The sequence below is a fragment of the Cynara cardunculus genome, assembly GCF_001531365.2.
Source record: "Cynara cardunculus var. scolymus isolate 2C chromosome LG 5, CcrdV1, whole genome shotgun sequence".
NCBI lineage: Eukaryota > Viridiplantae > Streptophyta > Magnoliopsida > Asterales > Asteraceae > Cynara > Cynara cardunculus.
The window spans coordinates 36,424,684-36,441,841 of NC_037532.1; the positions used below are offsets into that span (position 1 = coordinate 36,424,684).

The 17,158-nt window shown below is 35.6% G+C and overlaps 1 protein-coding gene across 2 annotated transcripts; it reads left to right on the forward strand.

Moving 5' to 3' along the window:
* Positions 1 to 5,001: 5,001 nt before the first annotated feature.
* Positions 5,002 to 16,896, forward strand: LOC112513619 (shaggy-related protein kinase alpha-like). 2 transcript variants are annotated; one of them, XM_025119940.1, is made up of 13 exons: positions 5,002 to 5,234; positions 7,779 to 7,965; positions 8,067 to 8,159; positions 9,235 to 9,294; positions 10,230 to 10,502; positions 11,139 to 11,210; positions 11,309 to 11,365; positions 12,661 to 12,801; positions 13,722 to 13,772; positions 13,860 to 13,955; positions 14,893 to 14,976; positions 16,452 to 16,554; positions 16,638 to 16,896. In XM_025119940.1, exons 2-13 carry the CDS (start codon positions 7,846 to 7,848, stop codon positions 16,718 to 16,720), a joined length of 1,233 nt encoding a protein of 410 aa, XP_024975708.1. In that variant the 5' UTR covers positions 5,002 to 5,234; positions 7,779 to 7,845; the 3' UTR covers positions 16,721 to 16,896. The 2 variants fall into 2 exon arrangements, with proteins under 2 accessions (XP_024975708.1, XP_024975709.1); XM_025119941.1 differs by having other exon boundaries at positions 5,045 to 5,234; positions 7,779 to 7,956.
* Positions 16,897 to 17,158: the final 262 nt, after the last annotated feature.

The following is a 17,158-nucleotide window of genomic DNA, read 5'->3' on the forward strand; positions in this document are numbered from 1 at the left end:
TTCGTTTTTTCCTCGTATATTTGTCTCTCCAAAAGTAGATAACAACTCTTTTTTTTCCGTCACATTCATGTCATAATGTTCAAACAATTTGGCTTCGGATTTTTAGGTCTAAAAATTGACGAAACTTGACTTTTTGAACTTTATGGTCATACTAAATTGTTTCAAACGATAGGTCAGGTTCAAACGATAAGACGGTTAATTCACGAGAAGTGTGAGAGCATCCAAATCACACGTGACTGAGCACAACCCACATGCGTACTTGTTTTGTTGATCAACTTATAATCAACATAACTTGATTTGTAATCACACGTGAACGACGCACGCGTGTTAACTAGTCACTGCACATGTGACTTTTTATGTGATCTTGGTAGCGTTGATGATCGCGTAGTCCTTCTGGATGTATTGTATAACATGTGATTTAACCATTTATTGAGTTACTGTAAGTTGGTCAACTTCTCGCATTATCGTAACTCTTCCTGTATAAACCAGTATTTCTTCTCGTTTTTCACTTACGGGACGACATACCAACACCGTACTTATCTTGTACGCCAAGCTATGATGATCGATTTCTTGTTTAGTCTGGTTTTTAAACAGATAGATGTATCAAAACGTTACGTTCACGGAACACAACATGAACTTAAATACGACATTCCAAAGCCAACTTGGATATACATAATATCTAGGTCCTGAAAAGAATGTGTGGTCCACCTTTTTTAAACTGTTGTAAACATTTGAATGAATTTGACATTTTTTTTAATTGAAGTTTTAATTTAATCATATAAATAAAATATAACACAAATCTATCTATTTAAAGTAGGGTGTGCATGGGGTGAGACCGGGGGGTGTTCGGGTGGGCAAATCAAAAACCCGGTCGGATTTCGGATGAAAATCAATCCCCGATTTTTGGGTTTCAGATTGCTTCGGGTTCTGGTTGGTTTTGAGTTAAGGTTGGTCGGGTTTGAGATTCTTATAATGCCATATATATATATATATATATATATATATATATATATATATATATATATATAGAGAGAGAGAGAGAGAGAGAGAGAGAGAGAGAGATGAACGATCAAATGAAAACCACTTCAATTTGTAAAAAATCGTAAAAACTACTCTCATTCGTCGTAATCTTATGAAATTTTTTCATGAAATTGTTTAATCTTGTGAAATTGTTTCATATAATACTTTTTTTGATGAAGTTGTTTCATATATGGTTATGAAATTGTTTCATATATTACTTAATGAAATTTTAATGAAACTGTTTCATGTATTTCTCTAAAATTAAAATAATGAAGATGATAATATCTATGATTAACATCATCCACAATAAAAATGATTAATCAACCTCTTATAATTACAAAAATATGAACAACATGAAAAATTATGATTGGTGGAATGAGGTTTTTACGGTTTTTACAAATTGAGTGGTTTTTATTTGATCGCTCCCCTATATATATATAGGGGCCTAATCAAATGAGAACTAATTAGTTTGTGGTAACTGTGAGAACCAATATTAACCACAAATCAATAGATAAATTAGGAAATTTATAATTTTAGCAATTTTGAATTAAAATATTAATGCAAGGATATTTTTGGTATTTTAAAACTTTCCTCCCTCCTTTCTTCTCTCTCCGGCCACCGTCCTCCTATGATACTACAATGGTATCACAATGCATCATATATRTGCTTRKGTATCACATTGATGTCGTTTATGTGGTCGATCGAAGATGTAACACAGTGGTATCACTATGCATCTTATATATGATTAGGTATCACAATGTATCTTTTGTTTAACAGAGTCAATATTTTTAGGTATCACAGTGGTATCATAGTGGTATCACCGGAGGACGGTGGCCGAAGAGAGAAGAGAGGAGAGAGGAGAGTTTTAAAATACCAAAAATATCATTGCATTAAGATTTTAATTTAAAATTACAAAATTTATAAATTTCATAATTTATCTATTGATTTGTGGTTAATATTGGTTCTCACAGTTACCACAAACAACTCAGTTCTCCCTTGAATAGGCCCCTATATATATATATATTCAATCGATTTAGAATATTGATAAATCGATAGTATGCTTAGAAATTAGAAAAGAGCACGACCGACTAGGACTTTTAGAATTTTCAAAGATAATTAGATAAGTAAATATATATGTTTACATATTTCGGGTTTTTGGATGGATTGAGTGGCAAAAATTAAACCCAACCCGAACCCAAAATTTATCCGAAAGTCGGTTTTCAGATTAAATTTTGGAGCATTCCGGTTTAGCATAAATACCTTATTTTCGGATTCAGATTCACGTTTCGAACCGTTCAGGTTTTGCACACCCCTAATTTAAAATGATAAGTTAAAATCGGGGCAAACTTATTAAACCCCAAGTGGGGTTCCGTGCATTCTCTCAACTTATTTTTGTAAGTAGAATTTTTATTTTGGGTATGAAAGATATGTCTGTTAAACCTTGAAGGGTGCTCTAAAATATTAGAAAATACAATGAACCTTAACCAAAATACTCGAAAAATGTTGCTTGAAATCAACCAACAAACCAAAAAAAATCCCGAAATCAACAAAAAAAAACTTAAAAATCCTTCAAAACAATGGAATTCGGCCAACATATATTGGACACCTTTGCAGGACTTTAAGTGCACCCGCTCAGTAAAAAACCTAGGTCTGGCACTGGTTGAAATTAATCGTAGCAAAAACCAACAACAATAACCACTTGGCATGTAACACACTCGTTAAGACTTATGAGATGTGGTAAAAATCTTATCTTCCTTGGGTTTGAATTAGGGCTGTAAACGAACCGAACGAACACGAACGGAGGCTTGTTCGTGTTCGTTCGTTTAACTTAACCGAACAAACGAACGAACACGAACGGTAAACGAACGAAAATAATTGTGTTCGTGTTCGTTCGTTTAGAAATATGATGTGTTCGTGTTCGTTTATGTTCGTTCGTTAACAAGTTAAACGAACGTAAACGAACGAACATAAACGAACAGTCTTAACGAATATAAACGAACATGCCTAAATGAACATAAATGAACATAAACGAACATGCCTAAACGAACATAAATGAACATCCCTAAATGAACATAAACGAACATAAATGAACATAAACGAACATAAACGAACATAATCGAACATAAACGAACGAACGTTCACGAACATAAATGAACGCACGTTCACGAACATAAATGAACGAACGAGACTCTTGTTCATGTTCGTTCGTTTAACTAAACGAACAAAAAAATTTGTTCATGTTCGTTCATTTATTAAATAAACGAACATAAACGAACTTCCCGCCGAACGGTTCACGAACGGTTCGCTGAACGTTCGGTTCGTTTACAGCCCTAGTTTGAATCAAGAAGTTGCTAAAACCCTTATAGCCATGAAGGTTCACCTGCGATAACTATAAACCATTAATAACCACCAGAGGAATTACCAATCGACGTAAACTCACCTTCAAAACCCACTTATAAATAAAAAAAGGAGCCCAACAACATTCATAATAAGGGTTAAGTTCACGTGACACAAAATTGTTTTCGTGAGACAACATTTTTACACTTGAAACTTCATAACAAAATGTTATGAAGGTAAAAAAAAAAAACCGAACTTTCACAACAAAAACATTGTGAAGGTTACACTCACATTGTTTTGCTGTGAAGTTTCAAGCATAAAAATGTTGTTTTACGTGTCTCACGAAAACAACCTTATCTCACGTGATCTCAAGTCTCTATAATAAAGTATTGAATTAATACCTTTGTGGGGTTTATCAAGTGACAAAAAAATTGAGCTTTTGGAGATTTTTCTTAAAGGTTACCAATTCGAGTTTTGTAAGATCACTAAGGATTTTTTTTAACTGTTCTTTAAGACCCATAAAATTAATGAAGGTACACACAAATTTAGGCATGAGAATGAGCCCCGACTCGTCGGGGAACCCGGTCCACCTACCTCGGTCGGGGACGGGGATCCCCGTTTGTCTCAAACCGGGGACTAGACGGGGATCGTACTCCCTGCCCCGTACCCGTTATATATATATATATATATATATATATATCAATTAATGAATTATATATATATATATATATATGTATATTATTTTTTTCAACTAAAACGGTAAATCATAATTTCCTAACCAGGTTTATAATCTAAAATTGTTATTTTTTTATATGTTAATATGTAATATTTGGATGTCAAGTCAAAATACAACTACTCGATAAGTTTTGTATATTACTCGATATAGTTTTATATTACTTAATATCTTTTGGTACATTTGACTTTAAGTTTTTTTTTTTTTTGGATTAAATTGATTTTTTTTTTGTTTTAGGTTATTAATTATTATACGATGATGTGGTTTTTTTGTATTAAATTAAATTCATTTTAGTTTTAGGTTTATTGAAAATATTTGACATTTAAACATGTATGATCTCTTACATATTTAACTTAAAATAACTTATATGAATGACAAAAATCTTCGTTTTTCTGTTGGGAATCCTCGTTTCCCGTTAGAGATGGGGATGTGATTGTATTTCTCGGTGGAGACGGAAACGAAAATAAAAATAAATAATCAAAGACGGAAAAAAGATTGAGGTTCCCGTCTCATTCTCATGGGTACACAAATTAACCAAACATCAACCGTTAAAAAAATAAAATAAAAACAATTGAATTATTAAGGTTGAACAAACTTCCGTGCTAAAAACGCTTTGGCTTTTGTTCTTTTTCTCTGAGAGTCAAAATTAGTTGGCGCGTGAATAGACCCTCAAGGGTCAAACTTATTTTCAACAACATCAACGGCTATAAACATCTTTAATACCTGTCAATCTATATATATTTACACTGCACCTCTCCGTAGGCTAAACAAACCCCCGATTATTTTAATGTCAGTAGTATTTATTTGATCGCCGTTCAACCATTTCCACGTCAGATGTCTGTACGGACCTCTAAACTGCTAACAGACAAAATATTCATAAAACCCATTTGAAGTCCGCCCTGCAAAAAAAAAATCAAAAATCAAAAAAAGAATTCTAGAGAGAGAGAGGGGAAGAGAGAGAGAGAGAGTCGCACATGGTCAAATCTTGCAAGAAAGAAGATCTCTGCAACATCTCGGTGCTTTACCTTCTCTCTCTAAAACATTTATTTCAATTCTTGTAGGTAAAAAAAAAAGACAAATTTTCGGTGCTTAATTTGATCCAAGTTTTGCAGATTTCGAGATATTTTTCAGCTATATCATACGGGTAAATATTGTTTGATTTATATTTGGTTTGTTATTGTTGTTGTTGTTGTTGTTGTTGTTGTTTGATTTTTGTTTGGGGTTAGAATTTTGAGCTGGATTTATGTGGGAAGAATGAAAGTTGAAGGATTGATTGAGGATTGGAGATCAGAAATTTTGGAATTGTCAAATTGGTAGGAAATGATTTTGCCCTAGTTTTTATTTTTTTTGGAATTTTGTGTTGGAGATCTCTTTTGGTGATTGGAATGGTATAGATTGTTTTTTAATGCAATTGGTAATGTTAAGACTAGCCAAATGATGGATGTGGGGTTATGAAGCAAGCTGCAAATGCTAGCCTGTTGTTGAATTGTTGAAGGGACCTGAAAAGTTGAATTGTTGAAGGGACCTGAAAAGGAAGAAACATCATAAGGTTTATAAGAGGATGATAGCTAACATAGATTCCACCTTTTATTTTCTTATCACCATGACACCATCTAACATTCTATTAGGAGAAATCATAATAGGTCACGGTTCAAGTCCAATGGAATTTTCCAGGCTGTTCTCGAGGGTGAGAACCCCTGGGACGAGTCGAGGTGAGCTTGGACACCCACGGTTAACCAAAAAGAAACAGTGGAATGTATGCTAGTCATCCTATGCATATAAAGCTTCTAGTGTTTATTCCTTTTCAGATTCCTTCAACAACAGGCTAGCTAGCATGTGCAGCTTGCTGACGGAACCCACATCCAACATTTGGCTCGTCTTAACATTAGCAATTGCATTGAAAAACAATCTATATCATTCCAATCGCCATCAGAGATCGACAATACAAAAAAAAAAAAAAAAAAAAAAAAAAAAAAAAAAAAGAGCGAAACCGCTTCCTACCAATTTGGGAATTCGAAAACTTCTGTTCTCCAGGGCCCCCGGGATGAGCCTGGACACCCATGGTTAACCAAAGAAGAAGAAGCTGAGTTTGAGTTGTTTCTTGAATAACATGACGGGTAATGATGATTTAGAAAATCAACAACTTAAATACCAGAACTTGATCATGAAATCTAAATAAGTTCACTTGGGCTGCCCTTGTAACATTATCATTTTCCTTTTTCAAAGTACTACTACTAGTATGCCTGTAAATTTATGAGCCATTCCATAGAGAAAAGAAAAACAGTAACAAAAAAAAGTAACGCACCTTCCAATTGTGTAGGAGATTTTTAGCGTTGTTCTAGGGTTCTATATTTCAATTATTTGATGGAAAGGAAGCTTTTCACAAACCCAAAATGAGAACTGTTTACAAGAAAGGGATACGAATGAGATATTAGAGAGATATCTCAACATGCTTAGAAGCAAAACATTGCCAGTGCTATTAATCTGAAAGTTTCTGTACATTATTGTCGCCAAGTATTGCTAGAAGCAGGTCGTTACATGATGCAACTTGTGTTTTGGTGGATGAGAAATAGGGCCAGTTTGTTAGCAGGCTAGCAGCTTAATGAGACTCGCAACTTATTCGGTCAGCTTTACATGACTGTTTGGTAGTGGCTTAATAATATAGAAAATGGCTTATTTAGTACGCTTTTAGGAGGGAGCTTTATGCAGAAAGTCAAGTTTTTTTCCAAACCCGTCTCTCCCAATTAGAAAAAAATGCTCTTTCCATTCATGAAAAAATCATCCCAAACAAATTTTTTCTCAATCTACATAGACAGATTAATCCACACAGACAACTTTTTCCATACTTGACTTAATGGAAAACCAACCAACAGCTCAACCGCCTCAACGGACCATCATGGTTACCTGTAATAGTGAGTGCCAACTATGTTGATTTCAAGGTGACAATGTCCCCTCTCGTCTTCTGGTTTGCTAAAATGCGTAACATAACACGTTGATATGTGAGTTTGTACTTTACCAATGACATAACGGCTGGATCTTGCAAAGTATGACTTTGAACTAATGAGAGCATCTCCAATGCAATGTTCTTATAAGCAAAAAGTGTAGCTTTTTACAAGAACCAACATTGTGGAAAGTTCTTATAAGAACCTCGCCTCCTTCAAGTTCTTGTACAAGAACCTTGGTTCTTACCTTGAAGTTGGTGTGAAATGACTTTTTTGTTGGTTCATTTATATATTTTATTGACTTTATAATTGTTATTGATGTTGAAAAAGTAGATGGAAACCCACAAAATGGGTTCCCCTTTTTTGAAGTATATAATATTTATATATGGCAAATAGAACAAATAAACTCACACACCCTCCTCACCTTTGGTGAGGTTTGAACCCTTGACCTCCTAGGAGGCCAAGGACTCACATATTGCTAGGCCAAAGGCCCTTTGGGTTCTTATAAGAACTAACGTTGTGAAGTTTTATGTAAGTTCTTAATTTGGTGAGGTGGAAATGATGTGACAAACAAAAGTGCAAAAATTGGGTTTTTATGAGAACCTCCATTGGAGATGCTCTAAGGATGCGTTAGAATGCGGATTTGCAAGTCTAATGACGGATTTGTCCTTGATGCAAGTGTTCTAGATTATGATTATGAACTTCTTTTAAGGATAGTGATGTCTTGTATTTTGTTTGTTATGCAGATGCTCAATAATCTGAGTGGCGTCTAAGTGAAATACAATATAATTCCTTGACTTGGTTGGACCCAAAATGGCTTCCGGTGGAATGGCTCCTTCTGCAGGTGGAGAAGCTGTTGGCAAGGCTATGTTTGTTGAAAAACTGCCGAAGGAAATCAACGATATGAAGATTAGAGACGACAAGGTGGAAAAGGTTGCTATTCATTGAGTTAGGCAAAATCGTTTTGAACTTTCGTCTTATATATGTTGGGTGCTTCTGTACTGCAATTCTCTCACGATTGCCTTGTGCTTTAGGAAATGGAGGCAACCGTGGTGGATGGTAACGGGACTGAAACTGGACACATAATTGTTACTACGATCGGAGGTAGAAATGGTCAACCAAAGCAGGTATTTTTCAATCAATTTGTCAGAATATGGAATAAGGGGCTGTTTGGTTGGTTTTCCATTTACGTCTTGTATGGATAAAGCTGTTTGTGTAAATCAATCTATCAGTATAGATTGAGAAGGTTTTGTTTGGAGGGGCTTTTCATAGATAGAAGGAGCTTGTTTTTTAATAGGGAGGGGTATGTTTGGAAAAAACTTGACTTTCTGCATAAAGTTCCCCCCTAAAAGCTTACTGAATAAGCCACTTTCTATATCATTAGGCCACTACCAAACAGTCATGAATAGTTGACCAAATAAGCTATAAGTTTCATTAAGCTGCTAACAATCGGCCCTAAGCAGAATCTTGCCTAGAAATGTTGTACTTTCCTAGTACCATCATTTCTATCATCACAAGCGACATGTAATTGTATCTTAAAATTGCTTAGTTCCATAAACTTGATTTTATGGGATGACAATTGATAAAGAAGACAGGGTTATAGTTCATCAAAAAGAATCCTGTAATGTGTAAAGCGTAGCGGAGATTAAAACAATACCATAGTTCCTTTGAAACAAGAAATTTGTTTGACGCATGTTTGATAGTTTATTGGTGTTATTGGTTTGGATGCTGGACGGTGTCAACAAACCATGTTAAATGTTTTGTGGGAAAATATGGTTAATATATGATCAATGAGTTAAGGGGCTGTTTGGTTGTTTTTTCATTAAGTCATGAATGGGTTAAGCTGTCTGTAGGGATTTAGTTGACTGTATTGATAAAGTTACATTGATGTGTGCTTGTTGTACTGAAAAAACTGTGAATGATATAAATATGGAATAAATATGTCTGAATGATACCAACAAGGCAAGGAACGTTGAGGCAGATGGGTGTGGTGGGACAATTTCTTTGTTGAGGGTCTCTTGATTTCTTTTTCATGAAAGGGTAGAAATGGAATGAATATGGCTGTATCTATGAAACTCACCTCTTGGAGCTGAGTGATGAAGCCTTCTACTTAATGAGTAATGAAGCCTTAATCATCTCTTGCAGTTTTTGTTTTAAAAACATTTATATATTTAACTTTATCTTTCTTGATTGGTGTTGTAGACGATAAGCTATATGGCGGAGCGTGTCGTTGGCCAGGGTTCTTTTGGCATCGTATTTCAGGTAAAACTTTAGACATATGTTCTGAATTGTCAATGATCTTTACGAAAGGTCAACGTCAAGATCCATAAATCCAATGATGTTGCAAAATTGGCTGTTAACCTCATGTACAACATCTTCAGTGTTCAAAAGTGTGCGTCTGCCATGGAGCAATATGGCGTAAGATGCATCTCTGCCGTTACGATAAGGCCTATATTGTTTCTATAAGGCGTGGCTCACGCCATGGCGCACCACAGCGTGCGTTTTTTTTACAAGGCGTGATTTTTTTCATAAAAAAATATTTTTTCTGTTTTTGTGATTTTACACTTTTTATAGATTTATCTAATCACATCACTCACAGTTTCACTAATTCTTACATTTCACTGACTCACGATTAAAACGAAGTTGTAAAATTATCATTCTACGTTCTATTTTGAATAGTTAATAAAAGACTATTCTTCTAATATTAATGCAAGTTTTTTTTTAATATCATTACCTGATTGAATAATATATAGAAAACATACATGTGTATATATATGGTCAGATTCGGGGGAAAACTGTAAAAAAATGAAAAACTGAGGAACATCCTGGTAACTGTTCCGCTGGATGGTATGCACATGTGCATACAAGTAATTTGTAAGCAATTTGTCCGGTATGCATAACATGCACATGTGCATAAAAACCAAAAAACGATTTCAATTACTTGTATGCATATGTGCATACTGTTTAGATGAATTGTTACCAGGGTGTTCTCAGTTTTCCATTTTTTTGGGGTCTTCTCCTGAACCTCTCTCTCTCTAGTATATATATAATTCTATATATGACATACAAATTTGCCGCCTTATGCCACGCCCTGAAAACGCCGCATCCTCGCCGTGGCATGTAAGGCTTGACCTCGTCCTCACGCCATTTTGAACCTTGACCATCTATCATTTTTTATCATACCTTCACTTCTGCAGGCGAAGTGCTTAGAAACGGGAGAAGCTGTTGCAATTAAAAAAGTGTTGCAGGATAAGCGATACAAGAACCGTGAATTGCAGACAATGCGTCTTCTTGATCATCCCAACGTTGTTTCACTCAAACACTGCTTCTTTTCAACGACAGACAAGGACGAGCTTTATCTCAATTTGGTTCTTGAATACGTGCCAGAGACAGCATATCGCGTAACAAGACACTACAGTAAGGCAAATCAGAGGATGCCTATGATATATGTCAAACTATACACGTATCAGGTTTGTACTTCTCATGTAAAGTTTGGTTATTTTCATCTTCTATTCATGAGCCTGCTTAAGGGCATGTTTGTTAGCAGCTTAATGGAACTCACAGCTCAGTCAGTCAACTATACATGACAATTTGGTAGTGGCTTAAGGAAATAGAAAGTGGCTTATTCAGTAAACTTCTGAAGGGGGGGGGGGGGGCTTTATGCCGAAAACCAAGTTTTTTTTCCAAACATGTCCTTCCCAATAAAAAAAAATGCTCATTCCATCTATGAAAAACACTTCTAAACAAAAACCTTCCCAATCTATAGAGACAGATTAATCCACAGACAACTTTATCCATACAGGACTTATTGGAAAACCAACCAAACACCCCCCAAGTATTTTTCTTTTATGTGTGTTGTTTGAAACCTTATCCTTGCTCACAAAGTTCCAGCAAGCTTCTAGAAGAAGTTTAACACAACTATGATTGTTTTGGTACCTAATCCCGTGCTTATACTTGTATTTGCTGAGGATGTTTTTATGCATCATGCCTAGACTTATTCTGTTAAGACTTGGCTGAGATGAATTACAAGTGCAAACTGGCCTTTGAATTTATTTTGTGGAAGTAAATCATCCAACTAACGTGTGATACTCTTGAGTTTATTTCAGATTTTTAGAGCGCTAGCATATATTCATGCAATAGGTGTTTGCCACCGAGACATTAAACCGCAAAATCTTCTGGTGCGCCTTTTAAGGCTTATTCTCTTCGCTTTTTAAACACCAAATGGAAGGCTTTATAAGGGTTTCATGTTATAACATATAAACCTCTTGCTTTGCAGGTCAACCCTCATACTCACCAACTAAAACTCTGCGACTTTGGGAGTGCAAAAGTTCTGGTAATTTTAAGTTTGATCATAAGTTAATTTCAATGCAGAAACGCTATATATAGAGAGAGAGATTGGGAGGATTAGGGGAAAACCCCCCAAAAAATGAAAAACTGAGTAACACTCTGGTAACCATTCATCTTTACAATATGGACACGTGCATACAAGTAATTGAAGTTGTTTCTTTATTGTTATGCATATATGCATGTTATGCACATGTGCATCCCGGACAAATTGCTTACGAGTTACTTGGATGCACATGTGCGTACCGTCCGCATGAGAGGTTTTACTAGGGTGTTCCTCAATTTTTTCACTTTTTTATGGTTTTCCCCTAAACCTGACCCTATATATATTCGTTTGGCTTACTATATTCTTTTATATATTACTTTTATCTTCTAGCTTTGCTTTCAACGGATAAGGTTGTCTAAATAGCAGATAGACGCTAGAGATTAGAGACGTTTGCAATTCAAGTGGCTTGGTCTTATATTGTTTAGCCATCTCGTGGTAATCCATAACATCCCAGGCCAAACGTACCAGATATGCACGATTTTAAAACGCATCTGATAGAGGACGTATCCAGTCCCTTATCAGTCAACCTTCATTTCCCTCCCCAAATAGTGTGCCTTTTCATTTTGGACATTTATTTGGGGCCGGAGGGAGTCTGTCTATTGCAATCTAGGACTTCTGTTGCAGTGGGTCGGAGGTCGTTGGATTGTATGTGCACGATTATGTGCATGAGAGAGAATTTAGGTGGTGATTCTGCTGTTTTGGTTGCCAGGTCTAAGCTGTGGAAGACTAAGGGTCAGTTTGTTAGCAGCTTAGTGAGCTTAATGGGACTCACAGCTTATTCAGTCCCCTATACATGACTGTTTGGTAATGGCTTATTCAGTAAGCTTTAGGGGGGAGCTTTATGCAGAAAGTGAAGTTTTTCACAAACATGCCCCTACCAGTTAAGCCTTTCCATCTATGAAAAACCCCTCGCTAACAAAAATCTTCCCAATCTATACAGACAGATTAATGCACACAGACAACTTTATCCATACAGAATTTAATGGAAACCAACCAAACAGCCCCTAAATTTGATGGGTATTGGTATGTGTGGTGTTTGCCTTTTCAAACTTCGATGGGTGCCTTCACGTCCAACAAGCTCGGTACAAAAGTACCCCATGATTTTCGAGTTTCCAATTTGAAGACCGCCATTCTTTTAGGACACCCCTGTGGGTTCGGCCTCATTTTTTCACGTTGACTCCTTCCAACAAGGTTCCGGTCTTTCTTGATTTTAATTTTCTCTTGCCTATGTGTAACAGGTCAAAGGGGAACCAAATATATCCTACATCTGTTCTCGGTATTATCGTGCACCTGAACTCATATTTGGTGCAACTGAATACACTACTGCAATTGATATATGGTCAGTTGGTTGCGTCCTTGCTGAACTTCTTCTAGGACAGGTTCTTTTCAACATCATCTCTTTATATAGAGCTATTACTTGCCATGAGGCAGGTACATATGAGAACGTTCTTATTTTGAGAACATGACAACCAACTATTCATGCTTTATTCGTGATGAATGTTGTGATAGATATTCATGATTCATAGAAATGCATGATATTCATGATTATTTAGGGTGCGTTTGGTATCTAGATAGGATAGGACAGGACAAAACAGAACAATTGTCCAGTGTTTGGTAAGACAAAACTGGTCGGACAAAACAGATAACATGACCAATTTACCCCTAATGGGCTGTTTATATATTTTCATTAATTTATGTAATTTATTAATTTAGAATAAAATAAATATCTTTTATAACAAAATATATCATTAAAAAGTTTTTGTCAAGACGATTAAAATGACACCAAAATAAAAGTATTATTTATTTTCTAATTTTTATTATTATTAATATTTAATAAATTACATAAATTAATCAAAATATAGAAACTGTATGGAAATAATATTTTGACGACAATAAAGTGAGTTCAAAGGGTATAAAATACAATAAAACAAAATTTTAAAAACGAATAAAATATGAAGAGGGAGACATATTTGATGTTTTAGAAGAGAATTATGTTTCATTTTAAGATTATATTGGTAAAACATAGGTCTGTTTCACCTTGTTCCATGAGGTCTGTTCCACCCTGTTCCTGTCTTGTCTGCATAAAATTCGTGCCAAATTTGGAACATCAATCCATGTTCTGTCCTGTCCAGCTTACCAAACGCACCCTCGGGGTTATTTATCATGAATAATACATGGAATAGTTGGTTCCCAGGTTCTCAAAATATTTATGTTTCTCATTTGAAGTTTCCGCTACTTGCTATATTTTGTGGGTTGATGTATTTAAATATTTTCCTTGGCGCCCGTTCTGCACTTTTAGCCACTTTTCCCAGGTGAGAGTGGAGTTGACCAGCTTGTTGAAATCATCAAGGCAAGTCAACATACCCGATAGATTCCTATTATTTTCCAAATTGAATCTTTTGTGTTGCTTATTTGTTTGTTAAATTGTTGTTTCTAGGTCCTTGGTACCCCAACTCGTGAAGAAATCAAATGTATGAATCCAAACTACACGGAGTTTAAGTTCCCTCAAATCAAAGCACACCCATGGCACAAAGTGAGGATCCCACTCTTAATGTCTTTTGCTATTTAGTGATAGTAATATTTCACATCAGGGGTGGGCCTACCCTATAGGATACGGTGCCACAGGCCACTGCTTCGTTTCTCTGTCCGCTGTCGTAGTGTAAAAATTTATAGGATCGTGAAAGGTGCCACCGTGTCATTTTGTTCTGTGCAACCATATATTTTGAAACTACAATGGTGACACAAGTTTCCCTTGGTAAAGTTAGTTTGCATGGCTTTTCTTCCAACCTAGACCCGGGTTCGAAATTCATTTGTCATTTTTCGTAAATTTTAGCTTTTAATTTCGGATTTATTATGTTTATGAAAAAAATTGCAATAAAATGACTCGAACACAAGACCTCACATATAAAAACAAAGAATTGACCAATAGACGAATGATGATTTTGTGAAAAATATCCATATCTTTGTTTCTTATAGCCAAATGGTGCCACCACTCAGAGATGGACTTGGGATTTTTTTTTCAAGTGGTGGCACCATTTAACTATAAGAAACAAATATATGGATATTTTTCACAAAATCAACATTGATTTGGTGGTTAGTTTATTGTTTTTTATACGTGAGGTTCTATGCTCAAGTCTTTTATTGCAAGTTTTTTTAGAAACATAATAAATCTGAAACTAATAACTAAAAACTAAGAAAAACACTAATGGGACTTGAACTCTGAGTCTGGAGTGGAAAAAAAAGCCTTGCAAACCAACTCTACCAAGGGAAACTTGTGTTCTCGTTGTAGTTTCAAAATATATATGGTGGCACTTTTCACGACCCTATAATTTTTTACGCTACGGCGGAGGAACGAAGCAGTGGCCCATGCCACTGCATGCACTACATTGGGTCGGTCCGTGCCACTACTTGAAAAAATTTATAAGGTCTGTCGCTTCACACGTAATCTAAAATTTGGCTCTTCTACATAGATTTTTCACAAGCGAATGCCCCCGGAAGCTGTAGATCTTGTTTCAAGACTCCTCCAATATTCTCCTAATTTGCGGTGCAATGCTGTAAGTCCATCATATCTTTTCTCACTTCACATTGTCGGAGATTAGACCAATTTGCTTCTCCTTAAGGATCAAATATGCTTTTCCTTTTTGTTTCTTTTGTATTGGGGTCACTACTTCATGAACGACTTTAAAAGCCAATATCTTTTAACAAGGGTCTTTTGGTTTGATGGAATGGTTTTGAGGGATTTGGATTTCGTGGAAGGATTCAGGGACGGACCCGGGGGGGTTTTATGGTGGCACGTGCTACCGTTTCGTTCCACTATTGTGAAAAAAATTATAGGGTCGTGAAAAGTGCCATCGTATCAATTTCTTGTGTGCCACTGTATATATTTTGAAACTACAATGAGGACACAAGTTTCTCTTTTGTTGAGTTGGTTTGCAAGTCTTTTCTTCCACCCTAGGCCCAAGTTTGAATCCGTTAGTGTCATTTTTTTAGTTTTTAGCTTTTAATTTCAGATTTATTATGTTTTTGAAAAAAATTTGCAATAAAAGACTTAAACACAGGACCTCACAAATGAAAAGCAATGAACTAACCAACAGATCAATGATGATTTTGTGAAAAATATCCCTATATTTGTTTCATATAGTTGAAATCTTTGGGTCCGTCCCTGGAAGAATTTGAAATCTTTGGTTAGTAGGATTCGGAATGTGCAATATTTATCAATAATTTATAAAAATTTTACAAATAATTATTAAAATAATTAAATTATCTTCTTATTAATTGACTATTACAAAATAAATATTTTTAACGTATTTTAAATCATTATAACATACAAATGCTACGAAATCCCTTGAAATACCAACCTGATGGGATTTCAAAAAAATCCTATGTTTGTGGGATTTCAAATCCAAGAAATCTTTCAAACCAAACATGGGATTGGAATGAAATTCAATTCCAATTCTGAATCTAGTCCCGCAAACCAAACGGGACCTAAGAGACTACGACAAATATTTTGAGAACCTATTAGCAGTATATACATTGATGCATATACACTATATGAATTTCAATAAGTATATGCACCAATGCATATATACTTGTATATAGTACATATACATCGAGGGGTCAGGTTCAGGGAAAATCGCAAAAAATGAAAAACTGACGAACACCTCGGTAACCGTTGATCTGGACGGTATGCACATGTACATACAAGTAATTTGTAAGCAATTTGTCTGATATGCACATGGAAACGTGCATAAAAAACAAAAAAACAACTTCAGTTACTTGTATGCACGTGTGCATACCGTCCAGTTGAATGGTTACCAGGGTGTTCCTCAGTTTTTCATTTTTTGGAGGTTTCCTGAACCTCCCTCTATATCGATGAATATACTAATTGACAGGTACATACTTTATTAGTGTATAAGCATCAATGTGTGTGTATGTGTTTATATATGCATATAATGGTTCTCAAATACGGTTCTCATTTGAACTTTCCCCTTCACGAGTACTCACACCGTCTATTCCTTTTCTTGAACAGTTGGAGGCCTGCGTCCATCCTTTCTTCGACGAGCTTCGTGACCCAAGCACCCGTCTCCCAAATGGCCGCCCATTGCCGCCCCTCTTCAATTTCAAATCTCAAGGTTAAAACTCAAAACGTTTTCTTTTTCTCGGTTCACAATTTTCCTTACGCTCGTGATTCTTACGTTTGTTATCTCGCGTGCAGAGTTGAAAGGCGCATCGTTGGAACTTTTGGCTAAACTGATACCGGAACATGCTCGAAAGCAGTGTCCTTCTCTTGGGCTTTAGTTTGTAAACAATGTTGTTGTTGATCCAAGTGAATTAATTTATGTTTTTAGTTCTAAAAATATTTGGCAAAAATAACTCAGAAATTTCTGATTGTTAAAACTTAGTGGTTTGATGGCATTTGTAGACATTTGTTGATGATGCAAAGTAAAACATGTCTTGTAGCTTTTATTTGGTACCGTTAACGGTGTAAACGAGCCTAGTCGAGTCAAGTAGCAGGTTAGTCGAGCTAGGCTCGTAAATTAATATCAGGCTTGAGCTCGACTAACTTTTTCAAGGGTTTAAGCTCGAGCTCGAATATGTTTTCAGTGTTTGAGCTTGAGCTTGAGCTTGATGCCTGTTTATGAGTTCGAATTTGAGGTCGATTAACTCGTTTAGTTTCTCAAACTTGATGATTTTATATTTTGATTATTGAATTTATAGATGGAGGATCAAACGAAA

Coding starts and splice junctions, on each gene's coding strand:
- LOC112513619 (XM_025119940.1), top strand. CDS start 7,846: ATGGCTTCCGGTGGAATGGCTCCTTCTGCAGGTGGAGAAGCTGTTGGC. Junction 9,295..10,229: donor CTTTTGGCATCGTATTTCAG/GTAAAACTTTAG, acceptor TCACTTCTGCAG/GCGAAGTGCTTAGAAACGGG. Junction 13,956..14,892: donor AAGCACACCCATGGCACAAA/GTGAGGATCCCA, acceptor TCTTCTACATAG/ATTTTTCACAAGCGAATGCC.